This window comes from Cryptosporidium andersoni (assembly GCF_001865355.1).
Source record: "Cryptosporidium andersoni isolate 30847 chromosome Unknown contig_21, whole genome shotgun sequence".
Taxonomy (NCBI): Eukaryota; Apicomplexa; class Conoidasida; order Eucoccidiorida; family Cryptosporidiidae; genus Cryptosporidium; species Cryptosporidium andersoni.
This window is the reverse complement of record NW_027122817.1, coordinates 92,458-116,637: the sequence shown is the minus strand read 5'-3', so window position 1 is coordinate 116,637 and position 24,180 is coordinate 92,458. Positions and strand designations below refer to the sequence as shown.

General features: G+C 28.9%; 13 protein-coding genes across 13 annotated transcripts; 4 read left to right on the top strand and 9 right to left on the bottom strand.

Annotated features, from left to right (window-relative positions):
* Nucleotides 1-10: 10 nt before the first annotated feature.
* Nucleotides 11-2,485, bottom strand: cand_014860 (uncharacterized protein; the record flags this gene model as incomplete). Its single annotated transcript, XM_067211721.1, has 1 exon — nt 11-2,485. The coding sequence occupies one exon, from the start codon at nt 2,483-2,485 to the stop codon at nt 11-13; it is 2,475 nt and encodes an 824-aa protein (XP_067069516.1).
* Nucleotides 2,486-4,184: 1,699 nt separating this feature from the next.
* cand_014850 (ribonuclease HI large subunit) lies at nt 4,185-5,571 on the top strand (the record flags this gene model as incomplete). The annotated part of the gene is made up of 6 exons (XM_067211720.1): nt 4,185-4,356; nt 4,435-4,561; nt 4,623-4,666; nt 4,728-4,849; nt 5,045-5,396; nt 5,462-5,571. The coding sequence occupies 6 exons, from the start codon at nt 4,185-4,187 to the stop codon at nt 5,569-5,571; spliced, it is 927 nt and encodes a 308-aa protein (XP_067069515.1).
* A 468-nt stretch (nt 5,572-6,039) lies between these two features.
* cand_014840 (uncharacterized protein) lies at nt 6,040-8,256 on the top strand (the record flags this gene model as incomplete). Its single annotated transcript, XM_067211719.1, has 1 exon — nt 6,040-8,256. The coding sequence occupies one exon, from the start codon at nt 6,040-6,042 to the stop codon at nt 8,254-8,256; it is 2,217 nt and encodes a 738-aa protein (XP_067069514.1).
* A 54-nt stretch (nt 8,257-8,310) lies between these two features.
* Nucleotides 8,311-9,429, bottom strand: cand_014830 (uncharacterized protein; the record flags this gene model as incomplete). Its single annotated transcript, XM_067211718.1, has 1 exon — nt 8,311-9,429. The coding sequence occupies one exon, from the start codon at nt 9,427-9,429 to the stop codon at nt 8,311-8,313; it is 1,119 nt and encodes a 372-aa protein (XP_067069513.1).
* Nucleotides 9,430-10,253: 824 nt separating this feature from the next.
* Nucleotides 10,254-10,658, top strand: cand_014820 (60s ribosomal protein L7A; the record flags this gene model as incomplete). The annotated part of the gene is made up of 1 exon (XM_067211717.1): nt 10,254-10,658. One exon carries the CDS (start codon nt 10,254-10,256, stop codon nt 10,656-10,658), a length of 405 nt encoding a protein of 134 aa, XP_067069512.1.
* Nucleotides 10,659-10,817: 159 nt separating this feature from the next.
* Nucleotides 10,818-13,007, bottom strand: cand_014810 (uncharacterized protein; the record flags this gene model as incomplete). The annotated part of the gene is made up of 1 exon (XM_067211716.1): nt 10,818-13,007. The coding sequence occupies one exon, from the start codon at nt 13,005-13,007 to the stop codon at nt 10,818-10,820; it is 2,190 nt and encodes a 729-aa protein (XP_067069511.1).
* A 190-nt stretch (nt 13,008-13,197) lies between these two features.
* On the bottom strand, nt 13,198-14,100 carry cand_014800 (RAS family protein Rab-1A; the record flags this gene model as incomplete). The annotated part of the gene is made up of 3 exons (XM_067211715.1): nt 13,198-13,734; nt 13,918-13,990; nt 14,075-14,100. 3 exons carry the CDS (start codon nt 14,098-14,100, stop codon nt 13,198-13,200), a joined length of 636 nt encoding a protein of 211 aa, XP_067069510.1.
* Nucleotides 14,101-14,375: 275 nt separating this feature from the next.
* Nucleotides 14,376-15,803, top strand: cand_014790 (aspartyl protease family protein; the record flags this gene model as incomplete). The annotated part of the gene is made up of 1 exon (XM_067211714.1): nt 14,376-15,803. One exon carries the CDS (start codon nt 14,376-14,378, stop codon nt 15,801-15,803), a length of 1,428 nt encoding a protein of 475 aa, XP_067069509.1.
* A 186-nt stretch (nt 15,804-15,989) lies between these two features.
* On the bottom strand, nt 15,990-16,685 carry cand_014780 (uncharacterized protein; the record flags this gene model as incomplete). Its single annotated transcript, XM_067211713.1, has 1 exon — nt 15,990-16,685. One exon carries the CDS (start codon nt 16,683-16,685, stop codon nt 15,990-15,992), a length of 696 nt encoding a protein of 231 aa, XP_067069508.1.
* A 1,258-nt stretch (nt 16,686-17,943) lies between these two features.
* On the bottom strand, nt 17,944-19,614 carry cand_014770 (hexokinase family protein; the record flags this gene model as incomplete). Its single annotated transcript, XM_067211712.1, has 1 exon — nt 17,944-19,614. One exon carries the CDS (start codon nt 19,612-19,614, stop codon nt 17,944-17,946), a length of 1,671 nt encoding a protein of 556 aa, XP_067069507.1.
* A 372-nt stretch (nt 19,615-19,986) lies between these two features.
* cand_014760 (glyceraldehyde-3-phosphate type I family protein) lies at nt 19,987-21,006 on the bottom strand (the record flags this gene model as incomplete). Its single annotated transcript, XM_067211711.1, has 1 exon — nt 19,987-21,006. The coding sequence occupies one exon, from the start codon at nt 21,004-21,006 to the stop codon at nt 19,987-19,989; it is 1,020 nt and encodes a 339-aa protein (XP_067069506.1).
* A 639-nt stretch (nt 21,007-21,645) lies between these two features.
* cand_014750 (uncharacterized protein) lies at nt 21,646-22,095 on the bottom strand (the record flags this gene model as incomplete). Its single annotated transcript, XM_067211710.1, has 1 exon — nt 21,646-22,095. One exon carries the CDS (start codon nt 22,093-22,095, stop codon nt 21,646-21,648), a length of 450 nt encoding a protein of 149 aa, XP_067069505.1.
* A 453-nt stretch (nt 22,096-22,548) lies between these two features.
* cand_014740 (uncharacterized protein) lies at nt 22,549-23,918 on the bottom strand (the record flags this gene model as incomplete). Its single annotated transcript, XM_067211709.1, has 2 exons — nt 22,549-23,599; nt 23,710-23,918. 2 exons carry the CDS (start codon nt 23,916-23,918, stop codon nt 22,549-22,551), a joined length of 1,260 nt encoding a protein of 419 aa, XP_067069504.1.
* Nucleotides 23,919-24,180: the final 262 nt, after the last annotated feature.

The window sequence follows — 24,180 nt, the reverse complement described above, 5'->3', positions numbered from 1 at the left end:
GGAACTAGGATTATAGATTCATTAACTTCTCAATGTCATTTACAAGAAATAATATAATAGATACTTGATTTAGTTTTGAATTTCTACTAGAATAAGGGGAAACTTTATCTGAATCTAATTTTTGTTCCAAAATATTCAAATATTTTACAGTTAAATCCAGTTTCTTAGATATCTTGATTTCATCTTCAAGGTAACGTACAATTTCTATTATTACGGCACTTTTATTAGTTCCTTCAACTTTGAGATTCTTCTTTAGTAAAAGAATAAGTTTTATCAAATTTAAAACAATAGGAGCACAATCTATTGAATCAACAAAGTCATGGTACTCCGTTATACTAGACTTGAATAAGAAATCAAAAAATAGAGCTAAGTATTTTTTAAGTAATGAAACTTGTTCTGCTAATTTATCTGATGCTAAAAGCAGCTTTTCTTCGGAATCTAATATACTAGTTAACTGTTTCCACCATAATAATTTCAACTTTGACAATATTCCAACTATTAGAGCTGATGATAAAGGCGAAGAAATCTTGTATTCACTCATAATGTCAAAGTAAAGTTTAAAGACAATATTCCATGGATATGAATGAATCAAAGTATTTGTAAATATATCAAAAATATAAGAATATAAATTTTCATTCATAGTAAATTTTGCATCTAAACTTCTATTAAAATCTTGATTAATACAATACTTTGTTTGGATATCCTTTATATTTGGTAAATTATATCTTGATCTTGTCAAAGAGAGTAATATTTGCTTAATAACAATATTTGGGTGCCAATCGCAGCCATTAATTGTCGTAAACATATCCGGATATTGTACAGAGCACTCAATGAGAATGGGTGCACTATCAATAATCCAATAATATGCTCTTTCTTGAAGTCTTTCATATATTTCTGAAAGTACTAGATTTGTACACTGAATAAGTTTTTCTCTTTGTATATACATAGAAAAATATGATAGTATAGGATCATTTATATTTAAATGAAAATCCTCAGGTTTTCTACTTTTTATTTGAATGTCATTTGTTTTATTACCTGGGTCACTATATGTTAAGAAAATTGATATACTTCTATAAATAATATTCAATCTCAAAGGTAGAGAAATAAGAATAACAGGGCATATATTTTGGAGAAGCTTAGGCTTTGATTTAGTTAAAATCACAAATAAGGAATATGCCAAACAAGCTAATGTCATTGGGGTCACATCCAAATCTCCTGGCTGTGTTTTAGTGTCAAATATACAAATAGGGATATTCCTTAAGGTTACCAATATTGTAACTGGTGCTATTTGACTTATATTTAAGCACAATTGGTAAATGTCATCCATCCAATCATGTTTTATTTGGCACTTACATCTAAATTTGTTCTTAGCAAAGTTGGCATTTGGATACTCACAATCTTGCAAGTCAAAAACAGACTTTAAGGAGTTTTTACTTAAAGGGTCAGATAAAATCTTTAAATGATGCATAGATTTACTCAAATATGACTCAATTAATTCATTTTCTACCATTTCTTTGTAATCGCTAACTCCAATACTGACATCCTTAATATCAAGTAAAATTACAACTTCCAAAATACGACAAAGGAATGCATAAATTGTACTTTGCGTTACACTTTGACTGCTAACATTGATGCAAGATCCAGTTTCATGTTGTCCTTTATATTCGGCATCATATTCAGAGTTTTCCAAACAACTATTAAGAATTTTTATTACGTGACTAACTATGTAATGGATACATGTCATTCTCATAGTTACACAACTCTTAAAACTATTTAAATCATCATTATTTAAACATACACATTTTGATATTGTGCATTCTGTATCACAAATTAATCTTCTCAAAGCTAAAGAACAAACTGTTGTCACAAACTGTGCTCTATTTCTTTTCATTCTTGCAATACAGTGTAATGCGCATGATAAACCTAGAAATCGATAAAATTTTTGCAATCTATCTTGATCATTTGTTAGAAAAAGACTTTCATTGTCTCTGAACTCTTTAGGATGCTTATCTGCCTCAATTGATGCTGGTAAACTTACAGTACCTAGAATTACTTCTACAAATATTATATACCCTTCCTTTGGAGAGCATTTCCTAGCTATATTTGTTGCTAAATCAGTCAAATTTCTCCAAAATAAGCCCCTAAGTAAATATATGTCATCTTGTAGTCCCAGAAAAGGGTCTTCAATAGGTACATTGCACTTATTCGGAAATTCTATGACTTTGAAGCTTTTTGAAATGATAATGGATAAAATGTCTGGGTAAATATGAGATATGTGGCTAGAAATCATATCTTCAGAAGATATAACTTTCAATAGATATTCGCAAAGTTTATTAATTTTAATCAGGATATCTTTTGATGTTTCATACTCTTTTATTAAAAGCCATTCTAAAATAGACTTGTACAAGTCATCAGGACAAATTTTCGTCTCTTTCCCCTCACTTATGAAGCACTCCAAGATGTCAGGTACATACAAATGGTCCATTAAAGATGATCGTACTTGATTTCAGCAAGTCCAATTATTTTATATTTCAAAAGCTATCTAGTTGTTGATTTAAAGGGATCTCCAAGGTTTGTCACAATCCCAGGCGCTGAGCTATTTAATGTCCTCTAATGCAGTTCTACGCATAGATCCTCTTAAGTCTAAAGCTTGGTTATCTGGAAGCTTAGCATATTTATATAAATAATATATTAAACTATTTACCTAAAATCTAGAGATATTTTATGAAATTCTAATTCTCCACTAAATTTCTATATTGGAGTTTTCTCAGATCTATCTATCAGTCTGATATACCAACGTTATTTGTTAGGTACCTTTCATTATTATAATAGATAACTACAAAAAATGCAATGTATTTTTAATTTAAAAATTGTATATTAAATAATAGAGTAAAGCATATTTGACTATAATCAAAATTATTTTATCAAATTTATATATATTAAAAAGTACTTCGTACTTTAAACTATAATGGTACACATACTACATATTTTCAATCATTATTAAATTTATTAGGTTACTTTTAAATATTTTGAAGACCAAATAGTTTGTAGACCTCTTTATATTATTGACAGAAAAAATCATGATGATGAAAAGTTAGAATAGAAAGTTCAAAGTCCAAAAAATATCCACTCCAGCTAGAAGATTATCTTGAACAGATCTTTATGCTTTCATCATAAAATACTTTAAAGATATCTTGAACACTTGAATCCTTTCCTGAAGTTAGACTCTTATTCATTCAAGTATTTAAAGTGCTCATTTCAATAAACTCGTAAGTTTTTAGGTAAAACTACTATTAGTAACTCAATGAGTTGTTATTTTACTTGTCCCAGAAGTTCATATATCCCAAATTCTATATTTTCATTAGTTTTTTCCTCTCAACTTGTTTAATAGTATGTTGTATAATTTATTTGAGTTCCTTTTATCCAGTAGTAAAAATCCTATATTACCTTGTTTGAGCTCATAACAACTTTATGTACTTAATTTAAGATACTTTAGAAAAAAGGTATAGTACTAATACAATTATTTAAAGTATTTAATTCCTTAATAATTTTTGGGATTTAAATTTTTTTTTTTTATTAAGAAATCAGTATAATCGCTTGTATATATCAGTTTATTGTTAAAATATACTGATTCAGCTACTTTTACTGATAAGGTGGATACAGAGTAATGAATGAGTTATTTTTAGATTTAATAATAGTATTAGTAGTTTGTTGAACAAAAAAAGTTCTGAGGTTTTTGTGATAAATGTACATTGTTTGGAGCTCATATAATCAATATACTTTTTCTAGTTTAAGATATTGTATTAATATAATAAACAGATGGTATTATTTTGCTCTATAGTAGTGTAAATCTGTAAAAAGTGATGCTTTACCTGTAGTTCTTTTGTAAAATATATATATATTATATTTCTCAGGTTATTTGTATTACTCTTAAGGTTAGCCTGTTTCCAATGTAATAATATCTAGCTATTTAAAAAAAACTAAATATATGTCTTTTAAATATTATGAACTATATATTAACTAAACAATTCAGCTCCTGAGTTGGAAATTTCAGTATTATGTAGGTATTTCTTACTTAACCCTGGTAGTGGAGGAAATTTAATCCGGGGTTAACCCCCCCCCCCCCCCCACTAAGTTATTCGTTATTAAATGTATTATATTACCTTTAAAATATACTTTAATAAATGGTTTATCAAGAACGTATTTATAAAGAAAATATTTGCCTGTTTAATAAAAGGCCAGTTATATTAGGTATTGATGAGGCAGGACGAGGACCTGTCCTTGGGCCTATGGTCTTTGTTTGCTTCTACTATCCAACTGAAAATGAAAAGCTTCTCAAGTTAATGAATATTGATGGTATGTAATTCAATAATGTTTCTTTATAGTTTTTAGTAAGAACTGTTCAGCTCACTTTTAACTATATGTGTTATAAAGATTCTAAAAAGTTAACTGAAAACAGTCGTGAAAAAATTAACAAGGATATACGAAATAATAAAGACCAATTTGGATGGGGAATAGATATATTATTACCACAATACCTAAGCTGCCAGATGTTGAAAAAGTCAGTTTTTTTAAAGAAATATTATTAGTTAAAGTATTTATGTATCCTCCCGTTATTTCAGACAAAAGTACAACCTAAATGAAATATCTCATACAGCTGCAATAAGTAAGTTCATTATTATCTGGATACTAAGATCATTTATACATACTCAATTTTCTTTCTAAAGATTTAATAAAATCGGTTTTGCAGCATGGAGTTAATGTAACACACATATATATAGATACAGTTGGACCACCAGAGAGTTATAAGAAAAAACTAAAACTCTTGTTTCCTTCAATAAATATTACGGTGAGTTATTATCTACATTTCAGTAGTAATACAACTATTAAGTTATGAATTAAAGTTCTATTTCTGATAATATCTCTAAACTAATTTCCTTCAAATAGGTCATAATAAAATTATAGTAATGTTTTTGCTAAATTGGAATTTTTTACAATTAGCTTATATACTGTGAATAGAAACAATTATTGTCACTATTTGTAGGTAACTCCAAAAGCTGATTCTTTGTATCCTTGTGTTAGTGGAGCTTCTATACTTGCCAAAGTTGAAAGGGATCACTTTTTATCTAACTGGTGGTCATTTCCAGGACACGATAGATATGATCATAATGGAAATAACCTAAGCATATATGAACAAGGAAGTGGATATCCAGGGGATCCAAAAACTAAGCAATTTCTTAAACAGATTTTTCATAAAGTATTCGGTTTCCCAAATATTGTACGATTCTCTTGGTCTACTGCTGATCAAATAATTGAGAAAGAGGGGGTTAGCGTAAAGTGGGCCCTAGATGAAGATAATTCAGAACAATCGAAAATATCTTTTTCAACTAATAAAGGTAAGCTCTTTTTCTTAGTATGAAATTTTTAATAATAAGGCTCAATTTCTTTTTTTTTTTTTAAGAAAAAGAAGTGATAGACTTAACAAGAAAGAAAAGGAGAATAGATTGTACTGGATCCAATTCTAAACTATTGCAAATGCACAATATGAGGCCTACTCCACTCATATTTTAATATAAACTCTTTAATATCGTTATTTTATTATATAGAAAAACTTTTTGTTTTAAATCCACTATTCAGCTATGAACAGTGCAGCTAGTGAGAAATTCTGTGGTGCCACGTGCTATCTTTTATGTTTCATAATATTATAAATGGTTACTACTCAAGCGAATTTTTCTAGGTCCTATTAGTTTTAGTGGAATTTGACACATAGTTTAGAAGGTTGATAAAATAGTTTCAGTATAGAATAGGCTTTTTTCTTCAAAGTAATAATATACAATAGCATATGTGAGCGGTAATAACTGTATGTGGCCAGTTATATAAAATCACAGTACCTGAGGAGGTATAAAAAATACGGAGAGACTCATAGTATACTTATAAAGGTATACCTCACGGGAAAACTGCAAATTTGGTGTGTGCATAGCATATTTTGCTGGATAGATTAGCTCTATTAATAATATCACTAGATTTTATTTTATCTTTATGACGAGACGGCGTACAACCTCAAAGTCTCAGACTTTACCGAAAAACTCCATATTAGATGAACAACAAACTTTAGAGAAATCCTATGGAATACCATCTAATGTTGCACTCCCAAATAATTTAAATATTCTGGAGAGATCAAAGGATGTTAGGTCTAGTTTGACAAGTGCTAAAATAATACAGACACACTCAAGTAAAACTGGTAACTTAGAAAATAAAGTCATAATAAATGAAGATAATGAAACTGGGATTTCCTCACCAACTAAGAAGCCTAGAACTCGCAGATTAGTTAAGAGTCTTGATAAAACAAGGAAGCAAATTGGAACTCTAATAGATAATAGCAAAGGAGAATCAAGTATTAGTCAGTCTAAATCACTACTCTTAGAGACTGGTACAGAATCTGAAAAACCTGCATCACATGTTTCTCAGTTTAGTAATACAAAAATATTGGTAAAAGAAGGAGATACAGATATAGCAGGTAAAGTTTCTAAATATATTGAGTTATCAGTATTAAATTTTCAAAATACAGATTCTTTACCATCAACAGCTCCTGAATCAGTTGTATCATCTCCTATTAAAACTTGTAAATTTAAAGAACAGCAACTCTCAATCTTAAATCAGAGAACTAAGATCTCCGATTTAGTAAAGTTTGGGTACAATCAGGTTACCATACCTGATCACTTATTACAAGATCCATTATTTCTCAATAAGATGCAAAACTTTTTTTTACCCACAGAATATGAACGTCTGATAATGATATTTCATGGATTAGAGGTAATTATGCGTTTATTGGAGAGACGCCAAAGGCCATTTCTATATCCATGTTTTATTAAAGATCAGGCTGAGAGAATAATTCATAAATCTATTGGAATGAAGGATCTTCGTCAAATATCATGGATTGCACCTTGTATGATGTCATTAAGATGGTATAGGATAAATGAGAATTCTCGCATAATTTCTGATGATTCATCACAGAGTTGTTATCAAATAGAATTAGTTCCCTGTAATGGTATTAATAATCCAATATCCCGATTATCTCAAGTTACAATTAATGAAAGGGTAAACAAATTTCGATTAACTTTGATACAGTGGGTTCTTTATCAACATGATGAATACTTGTATAATAATAAAACAATTAAAGTTCCTATTTTTCCCTTGGAAAAGCTAGACCACTGGAGTTTCGAATTTGATAATAAAACTTGTATTCCAATACCAGAAATTAAGATGCCAGAAAAACCTGAAATATCCTGCAAGAATTCTAATGAAATTAGTACTATTAAATTTTCTCAAAGTTTGACACCTAGTACCAGGAGCCTTTACAGACTTAGATTTATGAGCAACTTGTCTCCTATTGGTGAAACAACACCCACTTCAGATAAATTAACTCAGAGAAGATCTATATCTTTAGATCCGACAATTAACTCAAATATACTCAAATCTGATAATGAATCGAAAGAGGAAACATCAAATAATAAAGAAGATATATATTCAACCCCAATAAGAAGAAGAAATTCACCAAATGATTCTGAAGAGCTAAATGTAACTCAGAAGTTGCAAGACTCACAAAACTTATACGAAAGACCTAATTATACTTTTAGATCTATACCAAGAACTGTACCATCAACTCCAATACGTTTTAGCTCTGCATCCTCATATCTCGAACGCTCTATATCCCCATCTATAAATTCCCAAACTTCAGCCCACTCAAGATTATCATCATCTAGTTTGAACCAAGTAAAAGATCGAAACTTAATGACACCTTCTAGAAGAGCATTATATGATCGTGTTAAATTAAGAGAACAAGCTCGTGAAGTCTGTAAACTGGTATCAAATGAAGATAAACAATTTAATGATAAAATAAGAAATTTAGAATCACAATTATGGACTGTACAGCAACTATCATATTTGTATAGTCACAACAAAACGATCATGCCAATTTTGCAAATGCCTTTACTAGTCCGTAAATTAACAAGTTCTGCTAGAAATGCTCCCTCTATTAAAGATGTTGAAGAAGCTTTATTTGTTATATCAAATAGATGGCCAGAAGTTGTACACTTAGGAAACTCCTCGGTAGATGAAGGTGTAAAATTAGTGAAATTTCAGCGAGATGATATATCAGTCAAATCAATCATTAAAGTTTTAACTCAAGAACGTGAAAATATAATTAAGGAACGTGAAGATTTCCGTTTGAAAACACTCAATGCATATACAAGGTAATAACTTAAAAATCAAAATTTTTAATTAAACAATTAGAGTTTTAAATAAAAAATATTATGTATCTGGCATTCCTAATGAAGGATGAGATATGATTCTTAACATATTCGGTTTAGCATGAGCTTGCAAAACTTTTATCTTGGATTTTATAACTTCAATGCGCTTTGCATTAATAGCTGATCTATTATATAGGTCACGATAGAGTGTATAAATATAACAGGCTACAGGATCATTAGCTTTATAATTATTAATTAATCTTCTCGAATTACTTATTGGAGGAACAAAACTAGCTATCTTTGGATTATCTTGAAGTATAGACAAGCTATTTTCTACATTATTAAGCCTATTTTGAACATCCTGACAACTTTTTGAGATACAATCAAGCATCTCACCCATTTGATTAAATGGTAAACGTTCCTTTTTATGAATATTATTAACTGTCGCTAAATCTTTTAAATCAAGACCTATTAAGTTTTCCTTAATATTGAAGTTACTATCTAGTATTCCTGCACTTTTCTCACCTTTATTGTTTGAAGACGTCTCTATTCGTAATTTTTGCATGTTTGGAGTTTGGACTAGTCCATGGAAATCAAGAAAATCTTCTTTATCAACTGGTGTTAAACCTGGTTTTGGACGTCCCATTTTATCCCTACTTGAAAAGACTGTTGGTGGTATTGGATCTGAAGGACCTGGTAGATCATCCAATAGTGGAGCTTCTCTTGGCCGATGAAAAATATCAAGTCCTCTACTATCTGTAGTTACCGTTGTATTTGAAAGTATATTCTTGTGACACCTATTGGTTGAAATATACTCTTTAGATTGTCCATAACTTCTTAAGGCTTCAATCTTCGACTCAATGCTACTCTCTGCAGGAATATATAAAGTCCTATAGTATTTTAATAGATTTGTCTTAAGATCTGTGATTGTATTCCCAATATCTGAGATATTTTTAATATGGGGCCATCGTTCTTCTGCAGAACTATAGTTAGGTAGTGGGGGGCCATCACCATCTTGAAATGTTCTACATATTGAAGGTTGTTTGGGTACTACTTTCTGATCTAAAACTTTCGGAGATACAGGCGACACCTGTTTTGTCGTTTTTGTATCTTTAATTATAGCTATATCACTTGTAGGATATGCTGACTGTTTTTTTACTGCAAGTTTAGCCTTCTCCATTTCAATGACTTATGCATAGTTTTTCGGACTAACCAAACCTAATAATATCAGCATCTGAAGTGTGTATGGGTGAAAGGGCGGGATATTGGGTATCGGGACTTTTTGTGGGTAATGGTAGCTAACTATTATTGGAAGTGGTTGCACCTACTACTTGTCAATAATATAAAACATTATTCCTAACTATGCAACAGTTTACTAAAATAAATATCATGGATAATTTCTTTTTTTCCATAGAGATATATACTATTCTGCTAAATATTCTTCACTAACTCTTAAAATATCACTTCAAGGCACAATCTTTAGGAGGCTTAATTATATTTATGGATACTAGGACTCTTTTTGAATTAGTCATGAAATACTTACCGTTGTTTCTGGAGTGTTTGAAGTATTCTTCTAGACTCTTATATATATTGCTGTGGGAATTCAAGATAGTATCATCATGTATATAAATATATAAGAAGATAGTGCTTATCTATCCTAAACAAATGATCTTTCTTTAACTCTTATTCCTTATAAGTATATATACTAATATTAGCAATAATTTTTAGGCTCACAATAAATTAGGTAATACAATAACATTGAATGCGCCAATATTAGATAATACGCGCTAATAACGTATGAACCGCCTTATTGTAATTATTAGACAGTAAGAAGAATTAGAACTAGCTTAAGTAGTATTAGCTAATCTATTAGTAGACTATACATTACTGTCTTTGGTCTACTTTGACATTATGGTGTTAAATCCTTTTTAATTATTTCCCTATAAATACATAGCTAGAATTTAGACGTATTTATATCTAATATATTAATATATATATTTGCCAATGAGTAGCAACGAGGCAAATGAAGAACCGTGTTTTAATCCAAAGGCATACCCTTTGGCTAGCCCAGATTTAAACAATCGTATTATTAATATTGTACAACAGGCCTGTAATTATAAACAATTACGAAAAGGTGCTAATGAAGCTACAAAGGCCTTAAATAGAGGGGTAGCAGAGATCATAGTGTTGGCAGCAGATGCAGAGCCATTGGAAATATTGCTTCACTTACCTTTAGTTTGTGAAGATAAAAATACACCATATGTTTTTGTACGCTCAAAAGTAGCTTTAGGTCGTGCATGTGGTGTTTCAAGACCAGTTATAGCTGCTGCCATCACATCTAAAGAAGCATCTGGTTTAACATCTCAAATTGCAGAGCTGAAGAGTCAAATAGAACAGATTTTAGTTTAAAAAGATATAAAGTAGTTAAGATAATGAAGTTACTAAAATTTAAATTTTGTCTCTCCATCTATAATTATCCTAATTTTTATATTTGATTAATACCCTACCTTATATAATATTAAGCCTACTTCAAATATATAAGGATAGCAAATTTAGGTTTACCCACTTTCAAACTTGTCTTGCCCTAATTCTTTGTATTGACAAATTTATTAAATCTATTTGAGTTCTATAGTATAATAAAACTCTACTCCCCCAATCAGAAAACCAAAATGGGGGTGTGATTATACCCGATTTGTATTTATCCAATTCATCTAAACGTACTTTATAAGGCTCTAGTAAATCACCTAAAATATCTTCTATAATAGTATAACACTCATCAATATTATTCGCTCCTTTTTTTTTACATCTTAAACTAAAAGATTTTTGCTTATCCCACTTTTTTAAATCAGTAATTGGATCACTAGAAGTTATAATATCTACGCATTTTAGCAATAGCTCAATGTTTGTCAATTTTGGATAGGCAAAGCTTGCAAATATATGATCTGTAGGAATATTGCAGTGATTTAGTACAAGCATTTTTATTTTGTACAAAGGATCATCTTGATCAGGTTCCAAATTTAATGTTAAAGTATCGAAAAATCCTAAAGATGGAGTATCCGGTACAAAACCATAACCGTACAAAGACTCTGCACTTGACAAAATTCCATAAGATATATAGATCTGAGAACTTTTCGGAATATCTACTTCACTTTTTATTATAAGTACTCCAGACTCACGATCTATGATTGGAAATGAACATGGAGCTAAATGATGATGGTTAAACATATCTGCTATTGGAATAATGCAACGAATATGACCTGTAGGTATTGGCAAAGCAAATCTACTATACTTTTTATGCTCATTAAATCCAAAGTCATCTATTCTCATATATATAACTTTAGTTGGAATTTGTTTATTTGCATTGTCATAGTTTAGATTTATCTCTAATTCACTAGACTCTTCAAATTCATAATAATCATTGTTCAGCGGATACCACTGAATACTGAATGAACGTGTATCTAGAATATATTTAGCATAGATCAAGTTAGACCAGCTAAATACATTGATATAATTTAAACTTGAAAATAAACTAATTATATCATGTTTTGGGAAATTTACTTGTTCTTTTTTACCTAAATTATCTGATACTTTCCTTAGTCCTATATTTTCTATAAGTCTACAACTTTTATTTATAATATTCATTAAGAAATGGGTATGTTTCAATAAACTATATAATTCATCAATATTATCTTGAATTCTACTTTCAAAATTATTGCTACTTTGAGATATAAACTTTATAACTTCCTTAGGTGCCATAAAGAGGTTCTGATTTCTAGCTTGCTTAGGGTTTGGCCAGTTGTCAATAATAAATTTCCAAGGTGATTTATTACCAATATAAATTTGGTACGTAACAAACAATAATAGTACTGAATCAGGTTCTATAGGCTCGTATAAAATATCACTTCTTAAAATATCAATTTCTTCAAAGATACATTGCAATTGCTTTAAATACCCACTAGGATTGGACAAAAAACGTGCTATAGGACCAAAATCAGTAGAATACAAAGCTGTATAAAATGAGAGAATAAGTGGTAGTGGTATTTTAACAAGTTCACTGTTGGCATTGATATAATCAGTAGAAATTATACTCTTCCCATATTTTGGATGTACACTAATTCCAATATTATTGGTTACAATATATTGGTTTAAAGTATCATCTCTTGTAGAAAAACTCAATTTCACTTCATCAATTATATTTGAATCAATCAAAAATTCATCCTGAATAGTCTCAATTGACTGTCGGCATAAAAATTCTAGTGAAGTAGTAACTACCTTGAGACAAGTATTTACTAATAGTCTATAATTCTCAAAAGCTAATTCCAAAGTATCTCCTGTAGCTACATTGTTTAATTCACTTCTTAAGATATGACTTAACTGAATTAATATACATCTCATTATTACTGGATTCACCAATGGTAAGTTTAATGATTGTTTACTATAATATTTTAATGAATGTATATCCTGTGGAATATCATCTTTCAAGTTCATTTTAGCTACTTCATCAATATCAAATGCCATTGCTAAATATATGTCCTGTTCAGTTAAAGATGCTACATAGAATGATTTTATCAAATTAGCTGTACGGTGAAAGTAAATACAAGTATTATTTAATATGTTATCCCGAGAAAAAACTTCATCTTTTATACACAAAATTACTCTTGGACCTTGCAAACTCCATCTCTGCAATAGCCTTCTTCTATTTTCAACTAAAGATTCCGATGCATCAATTTCTATTGGAATATCTATAATTAAGTCCATCGATAAAGAGTTATCCAGAAGACCAATGAAAATAAAAGTATTAAGAACGCGCCCTTCACATTATCCAAGTGTCATTCAGAAATAAAGAATAGAGATTAGCAGGAAACCTTCATACTAAAACTTACAATCAAACACCAAGACAACTTAATCATTGAACATGCTTGATATATTCATTAATAGATCATTATTGCTATCTTCCACAGCAAGTAGATAATATACTAGAAAATGTACTATTATCATTTGTTTCACAGAGCTGTATATTTTGATGAGCTATTCTTGGGACTGCTCCACTTTGACTCTTTTTTTCTAACAATCGTTTAGCTATTCTGATGAAGCAATCTTCAACATTTGTAGAATTTTTAGCACTAGCTTCAATAAAGTCAATACCCAATTCACTTGACTTCTTCTCACCTTGACTTTGTTCTATAGCTCTCTGTGCTACTAGATCACATTTGTTACCAACTAATATTTTAGTTGAATCAGTGGTATATCTATCAACTTCATTAATCCAATCATCTATATGATCAAAGGAGCTTTGCAATGTAGTATCATATACTAGTACAACACCATCTGCACCACGATAATATGCAGATGTTATAGTCCGAAAACGTTCTTGGCCAGCTGTATCCCATATTTGTAACTTAATAATTTTGTCATCAATTTTAACAGTTCTAAATCGGAAATCTACACCAATTGTAGTAATATAGCTATCAGTAAAAGAGTCATCCTAAAGAAAAAAGAAGAAAATTCATAAATTGGATTATTGAAGAAAAAAATTAAAGTATTATTTTAGTTTTATATAAGTAAATATGTATAATTTAATCCCAAAGAGTTAGATTAAATATAATTTCCAAGTTAGCTGCCTAATACTTGCACTTTATTTGAAACAGAATCAGTTAAATCAACTTACCGCAAATCTTAGCAATAAACAAGATTTACCAACTCCACTATCACCAATTAATACCAATTTAAAGAGATAATCACTAAAGAAAAGAATCAAAATCGAAATTTAAAAGCCTACATGCTTCAGATTTCCAAAAAGGAGAAGTGTGCCAGTATTAACTCACTATTCCTTTTGATGCATAGATACCATTATTACTTTAGAGCTTTATTTCTACAATAAATATACTGAGTTCCCTCACTTAATAACAATAAAACAAATTTAAAACTTTTTTTTGATCATAAATCCATATTTTAGGAGGGGAGGGGGGTGAGCGGCCTCTTTTATCACTTGACTAGTAGTCTAACTTAATATTACCTACGTGGGAGTTGGATGTATACCGTTGTTGCATGCGCCATCAATCAAAGAATTAGTGACGGTCAAAGAAGGATAAAAAAACTACATTTAGAAATAAAAAGGTACAAGATATGAACAGATATAATACAAGCAGAGTTATAATAGCTCTGTTCACACTTTATTGGTCCTTCATACTCTGTGATGGATTAACAAACAAGGTAAAAAGTGAAATTTCTACCAAAGTAACCCTTGAGGCAGCTTTAAATAATAACTTATTTTATTCAAATGCTCCGAAAGTTGAATTACATATTAATGATACTTTATATAATAGTGGGAAACATTTCGACACTGGAATTATATCTCGTTGGCTAACACATAACAAGTATTTTAAAGATGGTGATACGCAGACACTAGAAAACTTTAAAAATAGTCAATACTTTGGTAAAATACAGATTGGAACACCTCCTAAAGAATTTGTAGTAATATTCGATACAGGAAGTTCAAGTTTATGGATTCCTAGTGTAGAATGCCGGAATGCAGGATGCAACCCGCATAGTAAATTTGATCCAGCCAGGAGTAGTACATTTAGTAAATTAGGTGATGATCCAATTGAAACTTTTATTCAATATGGAACAGGATCTTGTATAATAAAATATGGTAAGGAAACTATTCGTATAGGACATTTAACAGTTAATGACCAACCTTTTGGGATGGCAATAGAGGAAAGTATAGAACCATTTGCAGATTTACCCTTTGATGGATTAGTTGGTCTTGGATTCCCTGACAATAGTAAGATAATATCATTTTCATCTATTGTAGATAATATTAAACACCAAAGAATCCTTAATAGAAATATATTTAGTGTCTATATACCTCGAGATAAAAATTCACCTGGATCAATATCATTTGGGGGAGCAGATCCGAAATTTATAGACTCTGGGGATAAAATAACTTGGCATAAGGTTTTAACAACAGATTATTGGGAGATAGAAATCGTTGATATAAAGATAGGTAGAAGAAGTATTGGAAATTGCAAACCAAATGGTTGCAAGGCAGTCATTGATACAGGTTCATCTGTATCCACAGTTCCAAGTAACTTCATGAATATATTAGCAAGTGAAATACCTATGCAATCCAGCTGTCATGATTACTACAATAGTCCTAGTATCATATTTTTGATGCGAGATATAAATGACCAACTAATAGAAATGAAAATGGAACCTCAGGATTATGTTATAGATGAAGGAATTAAACAAGTTGAGTCTATAGGTGAATTTTGGTCGAGTTTACAAGAACATATTTGTAGTATCGGATTTATAACATTGGATATTCCACCACCACGTGGGCCCCTTTTTGTTCTTGGAAATAATTTTATTAGAAAATATTACTCAATATTTGATAGAGATAATTTATATGTTGGGTTTGCCCGTGCTAAACACAGTAGTAGTGGTCCTCTATTCCTATCACTTTCATCAAGTCCGGCAATAAATTCCCATTCTTATCATATAAATAATTTCATTATGGTACTAGTATTGATTTTAGTAATTATATATACATAAATAAACCTATTCAAATATAAAAGATCAATTCAAATGTTAAATTGAATTCTGAATGAGAAATAAAGTTTTTAGTACACATTAATTAGACCTAAAATTTCTGAAATTCAAATGGTCAATTTTATTTCAGTAAATTAAGTCAAATTTCCAGTTTCTACTTTAAATTATATTATTACAGATAATTTAATATTAAGAATCAGATTGAACCATTGGCTGAATTTGAAACCTTGATATAAGTTGGGGAATACCACCACATGCTATACCAAATATATTAGGATCAAGATCAAATAAAGGTAAACTTTTTAATACATGATATTTAGGTAATTTAAATAGAACCTTAGGTGGTAATAAAACCTGGTAAATGCGAATAAGCTCCTTTGGACGAGTAGAATGGGGTGGTAGATATGGTAAAGGAGAATAATTAAACTCGGTTCTCCACCAAGATCCCAAATATTCTCCAACTTCAGCAGTGTTGTTTTCAGTTGAATTTGAATCAGTAAAAAACAAAGACTTCAAAAATGATACCAATACAGTTCTTGGATTCTCCCAAGCTCTATATAAACAATTTGGCAGCATCCATTCACTCGTCAAATCACTTTGTAATAGTACTACATGTGGACATAAATATCTATGAGTTAAAATTAAAGCTGCAACACTACGTCCAATACCATCTCTTAAAAAGCTGTCTACCTTTTTATTAAACCCATTCATATTTGCTATAGAATCCTCCATCAAATTCTCTGAAGGATTATCATCAACTCTAATTCCATAGTTTTCTAAAGGATAGATTAGCCATGTAGGTTCATGATCAATATTTTGGGGACATTCTTCTACTTCATTTGTGGTCTCACTTACTAAGTTGGAATCTTCAAATTCGTTTAACATTAAACAATTCTAAATTTGCTTACTTTCAATTGATCTACTAAATATCTTCAATTTTTAAAAAGATTATCCTCGTAGATAATATTGGGAATTTATCCCTTACTATATTTACTACTTTGGAAAATTACCGGTATTGACAGATTAAATTAGGCGGTATTATAATTTGTTTTGAGTTAATAAAATTTTCAAATATTAGATGTTTGCAATTTTTTCTACTTAATGAAATTAAATAATTCTTATAAATCTTCATTATAATTTTTAAAATATTAATTATTATACTATCTCAATACTTTGGATATATAAGCCCATATAAGTACATAATAAAACCTACATATCTTTTTTACAACTAAAAAAGAAAAAAGTCAATAATATCTAGTATATACACTTTTTTTTAATTTATATTAGAACCAGATAATAAGTTTTAGAAGTTGAAAAATATATTTACTATTTGTTAATAATTCTTAAATTAGAATATATAAGATATTACAGAAAAGCTGTAAATCTTAAAGTACCAAAGAAAGGGAAATTACTTAATAAGACATCTTTATTACCTAAATTAATAAAACAATTTAAATAATTATCACTTTAAAAATTTATATATTTTGATATAGCAAGTTTAATTTAAGAATTTCTAATATTTAATCCTTTATATGATTGCATATCTAAAATAACTGATTAAATTTATTAAAATATAAAGTCTTTTTAAGTATTTTAAAATATCCTAAAATTAAGAAATATAAAAATGACTTATTTATTTATTTAATTTATTAGAATAAGGATTACAACAATATATTCTTAATACTAAATATATGAAATATAGTTTACACGCTATGGCTGTATTACTCTAACATGAATTTAATGATATGTTATTATATTAATGTAATTTATCAAGTAAGAAATATATACTATTTAGTTATATTTAATGAAGTAGATAAAATAGGTTCTTGTTTTGTATCAGTAATTGTATTGCAATATTTCATTGAAAAGTATAAAGAAATAAAATATATAACTTTAGTTCATATAAAACTACATTATCAATCTTTAACTTAACTTTTAAATTTAAATTGAAATTTAATAATAATAAGTACTACTTACAATTTTATTTCTAATATTTTACTATTAGTTATTTATATATTTTTAATACAAATATTAAATTCGCAATACAAAGCTACAAATTAGATTAATAGTCATAGATAATCCAAAGTACTAAAAATAATATTAATAAATAACTAAATTTTATAAATATAATAATGATTTTAATCTAATCCATTGTAGCAGCTAAAATAGCTGCTCCTTTTCCAGATCCATCATCAGCTTCATAAAATTGAATAAATTGTGAAACTTGTTCTCCAAGTATTAAATTCAAATTTTCCTTTGTGTAATTTTGAAACTTTGGTACTCTTGTCCATACAGAACCATCAACTGCCACAGTTATCCCATTTTTAAAATTTTCTATTTTTTTTATAAGAGCAGCAATCACAGTAGCTACAAGTCCTGCAGCACGTTGTAATACAAATATTGCCATTGTCTTAATTGTATTACATGAAGAAGTATCTAATATTACATCATATTTACTCTTAATAAATCTTTGTATCTTATCAATATTTATTGAAGTATTATCCCCATCAAAAGATACTATATTAGCAATATCCTCAGTAGTTATAATGTTACTTTGAAAAAATATACTTGGAGTTTTATCCTGTAAAACTCTAATAAATAATAAACGACATAATTCCCCTAGATATGTACCACTAATCATTTTTTCAAATTGTTGATCTCCACGATTATCACTAAACCAATCTAACACTAGATCACAATCAGTTATTGGTAAGTTGGAACAAGTAAAATCACCACATTCTGTATTTATAATAACACCCTTATAACCATAAAAAAGTGACATTGGTTCTATATAACAAGCATTTATCCCAGTTCCTATAACAATCCCAATTACTGGATTACTAGTTAATTGTCTTGGTGTACTGTTATTGCTATAACTTGACATATTATTACCAACTATATTACTATTTAAATCATACATAGCTGATAATAAAGTGCCTACAGTATCATTTATAATACATTTACAATGAGCTGGTATTTTATTTCTATTAAATGCAGAATTTAGTAAATTCCCAACATCATATCCTTCAACTGGCTCTAAAGTTGCTCTACCTGTTTCTATTCCTTTAGTCCATGATATTAAGTGAGCATTTGCTATACTTAATTGTGTTGTTGGAAATGAAAATGTGAAAGCTACAGAGAAATAATTAGATTGATATTCTAAATCCTTTTCATGATATTTTTGGAGTTGATTTTCATTATTCTTATTTAGATTAGTAGAAAGTGGTTTCATTATTCTTTTACCACTAAAAGTTGTATATACTTCATCATTATCTCTAGATTCTAAAGTTCTTTCATTTATATCTCCACAAGATACTAAGAAATCATAAAAAAAATTTGAAATTGCATCAAACATATCAGTTGCACTTGCTGATTTATCTAAAATACTAAATGATTGTATATCTGAATTAAAAAATAAATTATCACCAGTCTCAATATTTATATTGTTCTCTATTGCCTTATGTTTACTTATTCTTAAATCATTTAATGCCATCTTCTTATATGTAACAAAACTTTCTCCATTTCCTCTTAGCTCAACACGAACACATCTTAAGTTTGTTCCACCCATATCAATAGCATAGTGAATTCCTTGTTCTTTTCCACTAGGTAAATTAAAAATACAAGAATCAAGAACTTTTAATGGCTTTTGGATACAAATATTAGCTGATGTTATTCCATTATGGCTCTCAAGTCCACATATAAGTGAATTTAAAAAATCCTCTACAAGATCTTGTAATTTAGCCTTAGATAAACAAAAGTAAGGTCTATATAATTCAATCCACTCATCACCACTCCTATACTTTTTGGCTTCCATATTTATTTTAAGATATAGAATTTTATAAGAAGTCTACTCACTTCTTTATATCTTAAGAAGTATAGCACCAATGGGACTACCTAGTACCTCAGTGGCGGTAAACACAGATAACATATCTAAGGATTAAATAGAATACTAAAAATTAGATAATCCTAGGGAAATCAATCTAGTTACACTTTCTTTTTCTTAATAAATATTAAATATTCCATTGACATTCTAAAGTAGTTAAGTAAATAATTACGATACCTAAGTTATGACTATAATTATTATGGAATTATACATAATCCCCACAAATGATACACTTAAAATGTCAATACAATTAGAAACAATTCAACAAATCATTTACTACAATCTCAACTATCTTGAAATAACTCAATGTGACTTAGAATGTATAAAAACTGCCAAATCAACAAGTCGATGTGCATACCCAGTTTCATTATCATACCATGAAATTAACTTCACAAATTTATCATTCAGACTGATACAAGCTAACTTGTCGAAAATTGAAGAGAACTTTGAACCAATAAAGTCAGTTGACACTACCTCTTCTTCAGTATAACCCATGATACCCTTCATATAACCATTAGAAGCATCCTTAACAGCTCGGAAGATATCATCTATTGTAGCAGACTTAGATAATCTACATGTAAGATCAACAACAGATACATCTGGAGTTGGTACACGGATAGACATACCCGTCAGTTTGCCATTTAAAGTTGGAATAACTTTACCAACAGCTTTAGCAGCCCCAGTAGTAGCAGGAATTATATTGTTTCCAGAACATCTACCAGCTCTCCAATCTTTTCCCCCTTTACTAGGACCATCTACAGTTAATTGATTAGCTGTAAGTGAATGTACAGTTGTCATTAAGCCCTCTTCAATTCCAAAATTATCATTAACAATTTTAGCTAATGGAGCTAGACAATTTGTAGTACATGAAGCATTAGATATGATATGATGAACTGATGGATCATAACTATCGTGATTTACACCCATAACAAACATTGGGATATTATCTTTTGGAGGAGCTGAAATAATAACTTTCTTTGCACCACCATGTATATGACTCTCTGATTTCTCTTGAGTTGTAAATACACCAGTAGATTCACATACTATATGGACTCCAACTTTACCCCATGGAATTTGGGATGGGTCCTTTTCATGAAAAACACTAATCTTACATCCATTGACAATTAAATGTGAATCAGCTACTTCGACCGAACCCTTAAAATTACCATGTACTGAATCATATCGTAATAAATAAGCCATATATGTACAGTCCATAAAAGGATCATTTATTGCTAAAACTTTAATATCACTCCTCTCACAACAAGCACGTAATACTAAACGTCCAATACGACCAAAACCATTAATACCTAATGTTGCAGTCATTATATATAATATATTATTACCAAAATACTACTTAAAAAGATGAAAAGAAAATGAGTTTTTAGTACTTACAGAAATTGCAAATTAAATTGATTGACAATGTGGATAAATTATATTTGATACATGATTAGGTACGTATTATTATAGTACATGATAAAACAGTAATACCCGTAAAAGATATTCATTTCCCCCCTTTATGGGCGCTAGATTTTACTACATATTCTAATATTTAATAATCTAAAAAATATAGCCATATCAATATCAAAAACGCGCCATAAAAACTATTAATGGTAAGTTCCTCAAGTATACATTATACTAGGTAGAGTATACCAATTCTTTTATTTCTACTTTTATACTTTTTCTATTTCCTATCCACTACTTCTCAACTAATTAGTTATTAATTATCTTTAATAGCAACTGACAATATTACTAATAATTTTTCAATAGTATAATATCTCCTGATCCTTTTTAGTATCTAGAGGAAAATGAGATTTGGAGTTATTCATAATTTGTTACTAAATATGGGTATCTAGTAATCTAATATATCGTACTATAAAATTATTTATTTGCAAGTGGAGAGAAAAGTAGGAATAGTATGAACTTGTAGATATCTGCAATATTGTATCTACAGTCTACTAGTTCTTATATTATTGAATTGCTTATAACTAAGGTAACACTGTATATAGGATTATTAAGTTGAATATTTTCAACAACTTTTCTTATACTATATCCTATAATCATACAACCTAATTTCCATCTTTCAAATAATAATATTATCTTATTAGTAATAATCCATCTCTGTGTATTGGAATTCTGCTTATTAGGTGGATAATTATCTTTCAATAATATTTCATATTCACTTTCTTCTAATACAAATATATTGGGATTTTCATCATGAAACCAGACATATTTACTAGTCTTCTCATATATTGGATTGTTTAATTCATTGTAATACTGGAATATATCTAAAGATGTTAAATTACTATCTTGTGAGAAATCCTGAAACCATATAAGAAATTCTTTAGTAGCTAAACATAATAAAATTTTATAATGAATTATAACCAAAATAAAATTATTAGGAAGATATTTCATTCAGTCTGATAATAAAACTTGTAAAAATATATTATATCGTCTATTATTGCGTATATATTAACTATAATCAGTTCTTATGCGCCGTTAATATAAGGAAACGTGGGAGAAAAGAAGTCTTTTCAATAATATAAAGTATTATATCTAGATTCTATTGATGAAATCATATGTAGTGACGTCATTTAACTTTAATTTAATATAATGAGTGGCCAAACTAAATTTAGGTTTACTACTATTATATGAAGTGATGTCAAAAAAAGAAAATAAGAAAAAAGAGAAAGGAGGTACTTTCATTCATTTTAAAATAGTTTAGATAAATAGTTACTTAATAATCAATTTGATTAATCAATATTATAATTCAAATCTTATGAATATGATAAGAAGGGACTTTTTCTTATGATACTATTACTCAATAGTATATCCAACATACTAATTAAGCTGACCTCCTCTTTTAAATCATGCCTGTCTTGATTGAATTCTACTAAAATCTTCAGTAATATATAGTGAATGTAATTGCCTTATATATGTTGATGCCTGTTTTGATAAATAAAAATAATAGAGTAGAAATAATGTTGATAAAAGCATATTTAATGTTAATCCAGTATAAAATATTACACTCCAAAAACCATGAGTAAAATATAAACAAGAACTATCGCATATAGCCCAGCCAAATGTAATAACTGCCATAAATAAAGGGAAATATATTGTTGTTGTTGTAGCTTCATAAAGTGAAGGTGAATCTACAGGTGGTTCTCTGGAGAACATTAAACTTAATGTACCGATTAATGGATATGATATTCCCATACGAATAGTTGTAGTAAATATCATACATGAACTCCATGTTATCATAAATACAGCATAAAAGTCATTACCATAATTTGAGAGGAATAATGATGACGCAAATAATTGAGGTATATCTTCTAATATATGCATAATCAAAGTATATGTTAAATTAACCCTTTCAAGCATATACAATTTGTCTGGTCTCTCTTCTCCTACAATACGGATCTGGCTATAAACATGAAAAGGAGAAAATAGATATCTTTTATCTAGACCATCTATTCGATGATAAAATATATATGCACGAGCTAAATACGCTGACCAGCTTGTAAAATATGTAGCCAATAAACACATAAATGATATCCATCCCATGTCTTGACTTGTTTTATGAATTTTATTAGTTGTAAGTATTGTTTTTAGTACTTTAATTATAAAAAATAAATTGTTAATTAAATAGAATTGTTTCATTAATTCCCATAATGTTAATTGTGCCTGTTTTCCACGTATTGTATCCCTTTCTCTAATACTATATATCAAATTAAACATATAACAGCATAGAGTTGTACATATTTCATCATTTTTAATATTTTCTTCTATGACTGATGTTGATAAAGAAATATTGTTATTCAAATTTTGTTCATTTCCTTCATCCTCAATATATTTTTCAGTATATTTTTGACTAATCAAAGATTCCAAACGAGGTACGAAAGGTCTTTGCTGATTATTCCTATAAATATAAAAAGAATAGTTTTATGTTCATCATGAAGAATAATAAAATTATAAATTGTACTATTTTTATATCTTGTATAATAATTATTGCTATGTGATTATACTTACCATTCTTCTTCAGTCATCTCTCCAATTTCCGAGAATCTCATAGAATTCAAACCTTCAGATAGTCTTGGAGAAAATTTATCTTCAAGTCCTATATGAATTAAGTTATGAGTGTTTTCATCACTTAAATTTTCATACAAGAAACAAGTCTGGTCTATTGAATCCTGGCGTATCCAATCATTGGAATTTAATATATGCTCATTGGGTTTCATATATTTGTAAGTAAACAAAACTATTACAATCTATTAGTTATCCAACCTTTAAAGAAAATCTTGACTCTTCTTTTGAATATTGATTCCTATTAAGGGTATACTTAGCACACTGTGTGTAGATACACCGCCTTTATGTCAATTTTGAAGTGTCTAGTATCACATACCAAGAATTTTCACTTCATCAGTGTTTACTAAAGTAATTAAGAAATTTTTCTTACTAAATAAAGCTACGAAGTTATTAATATAATTTACATGAGTAGTG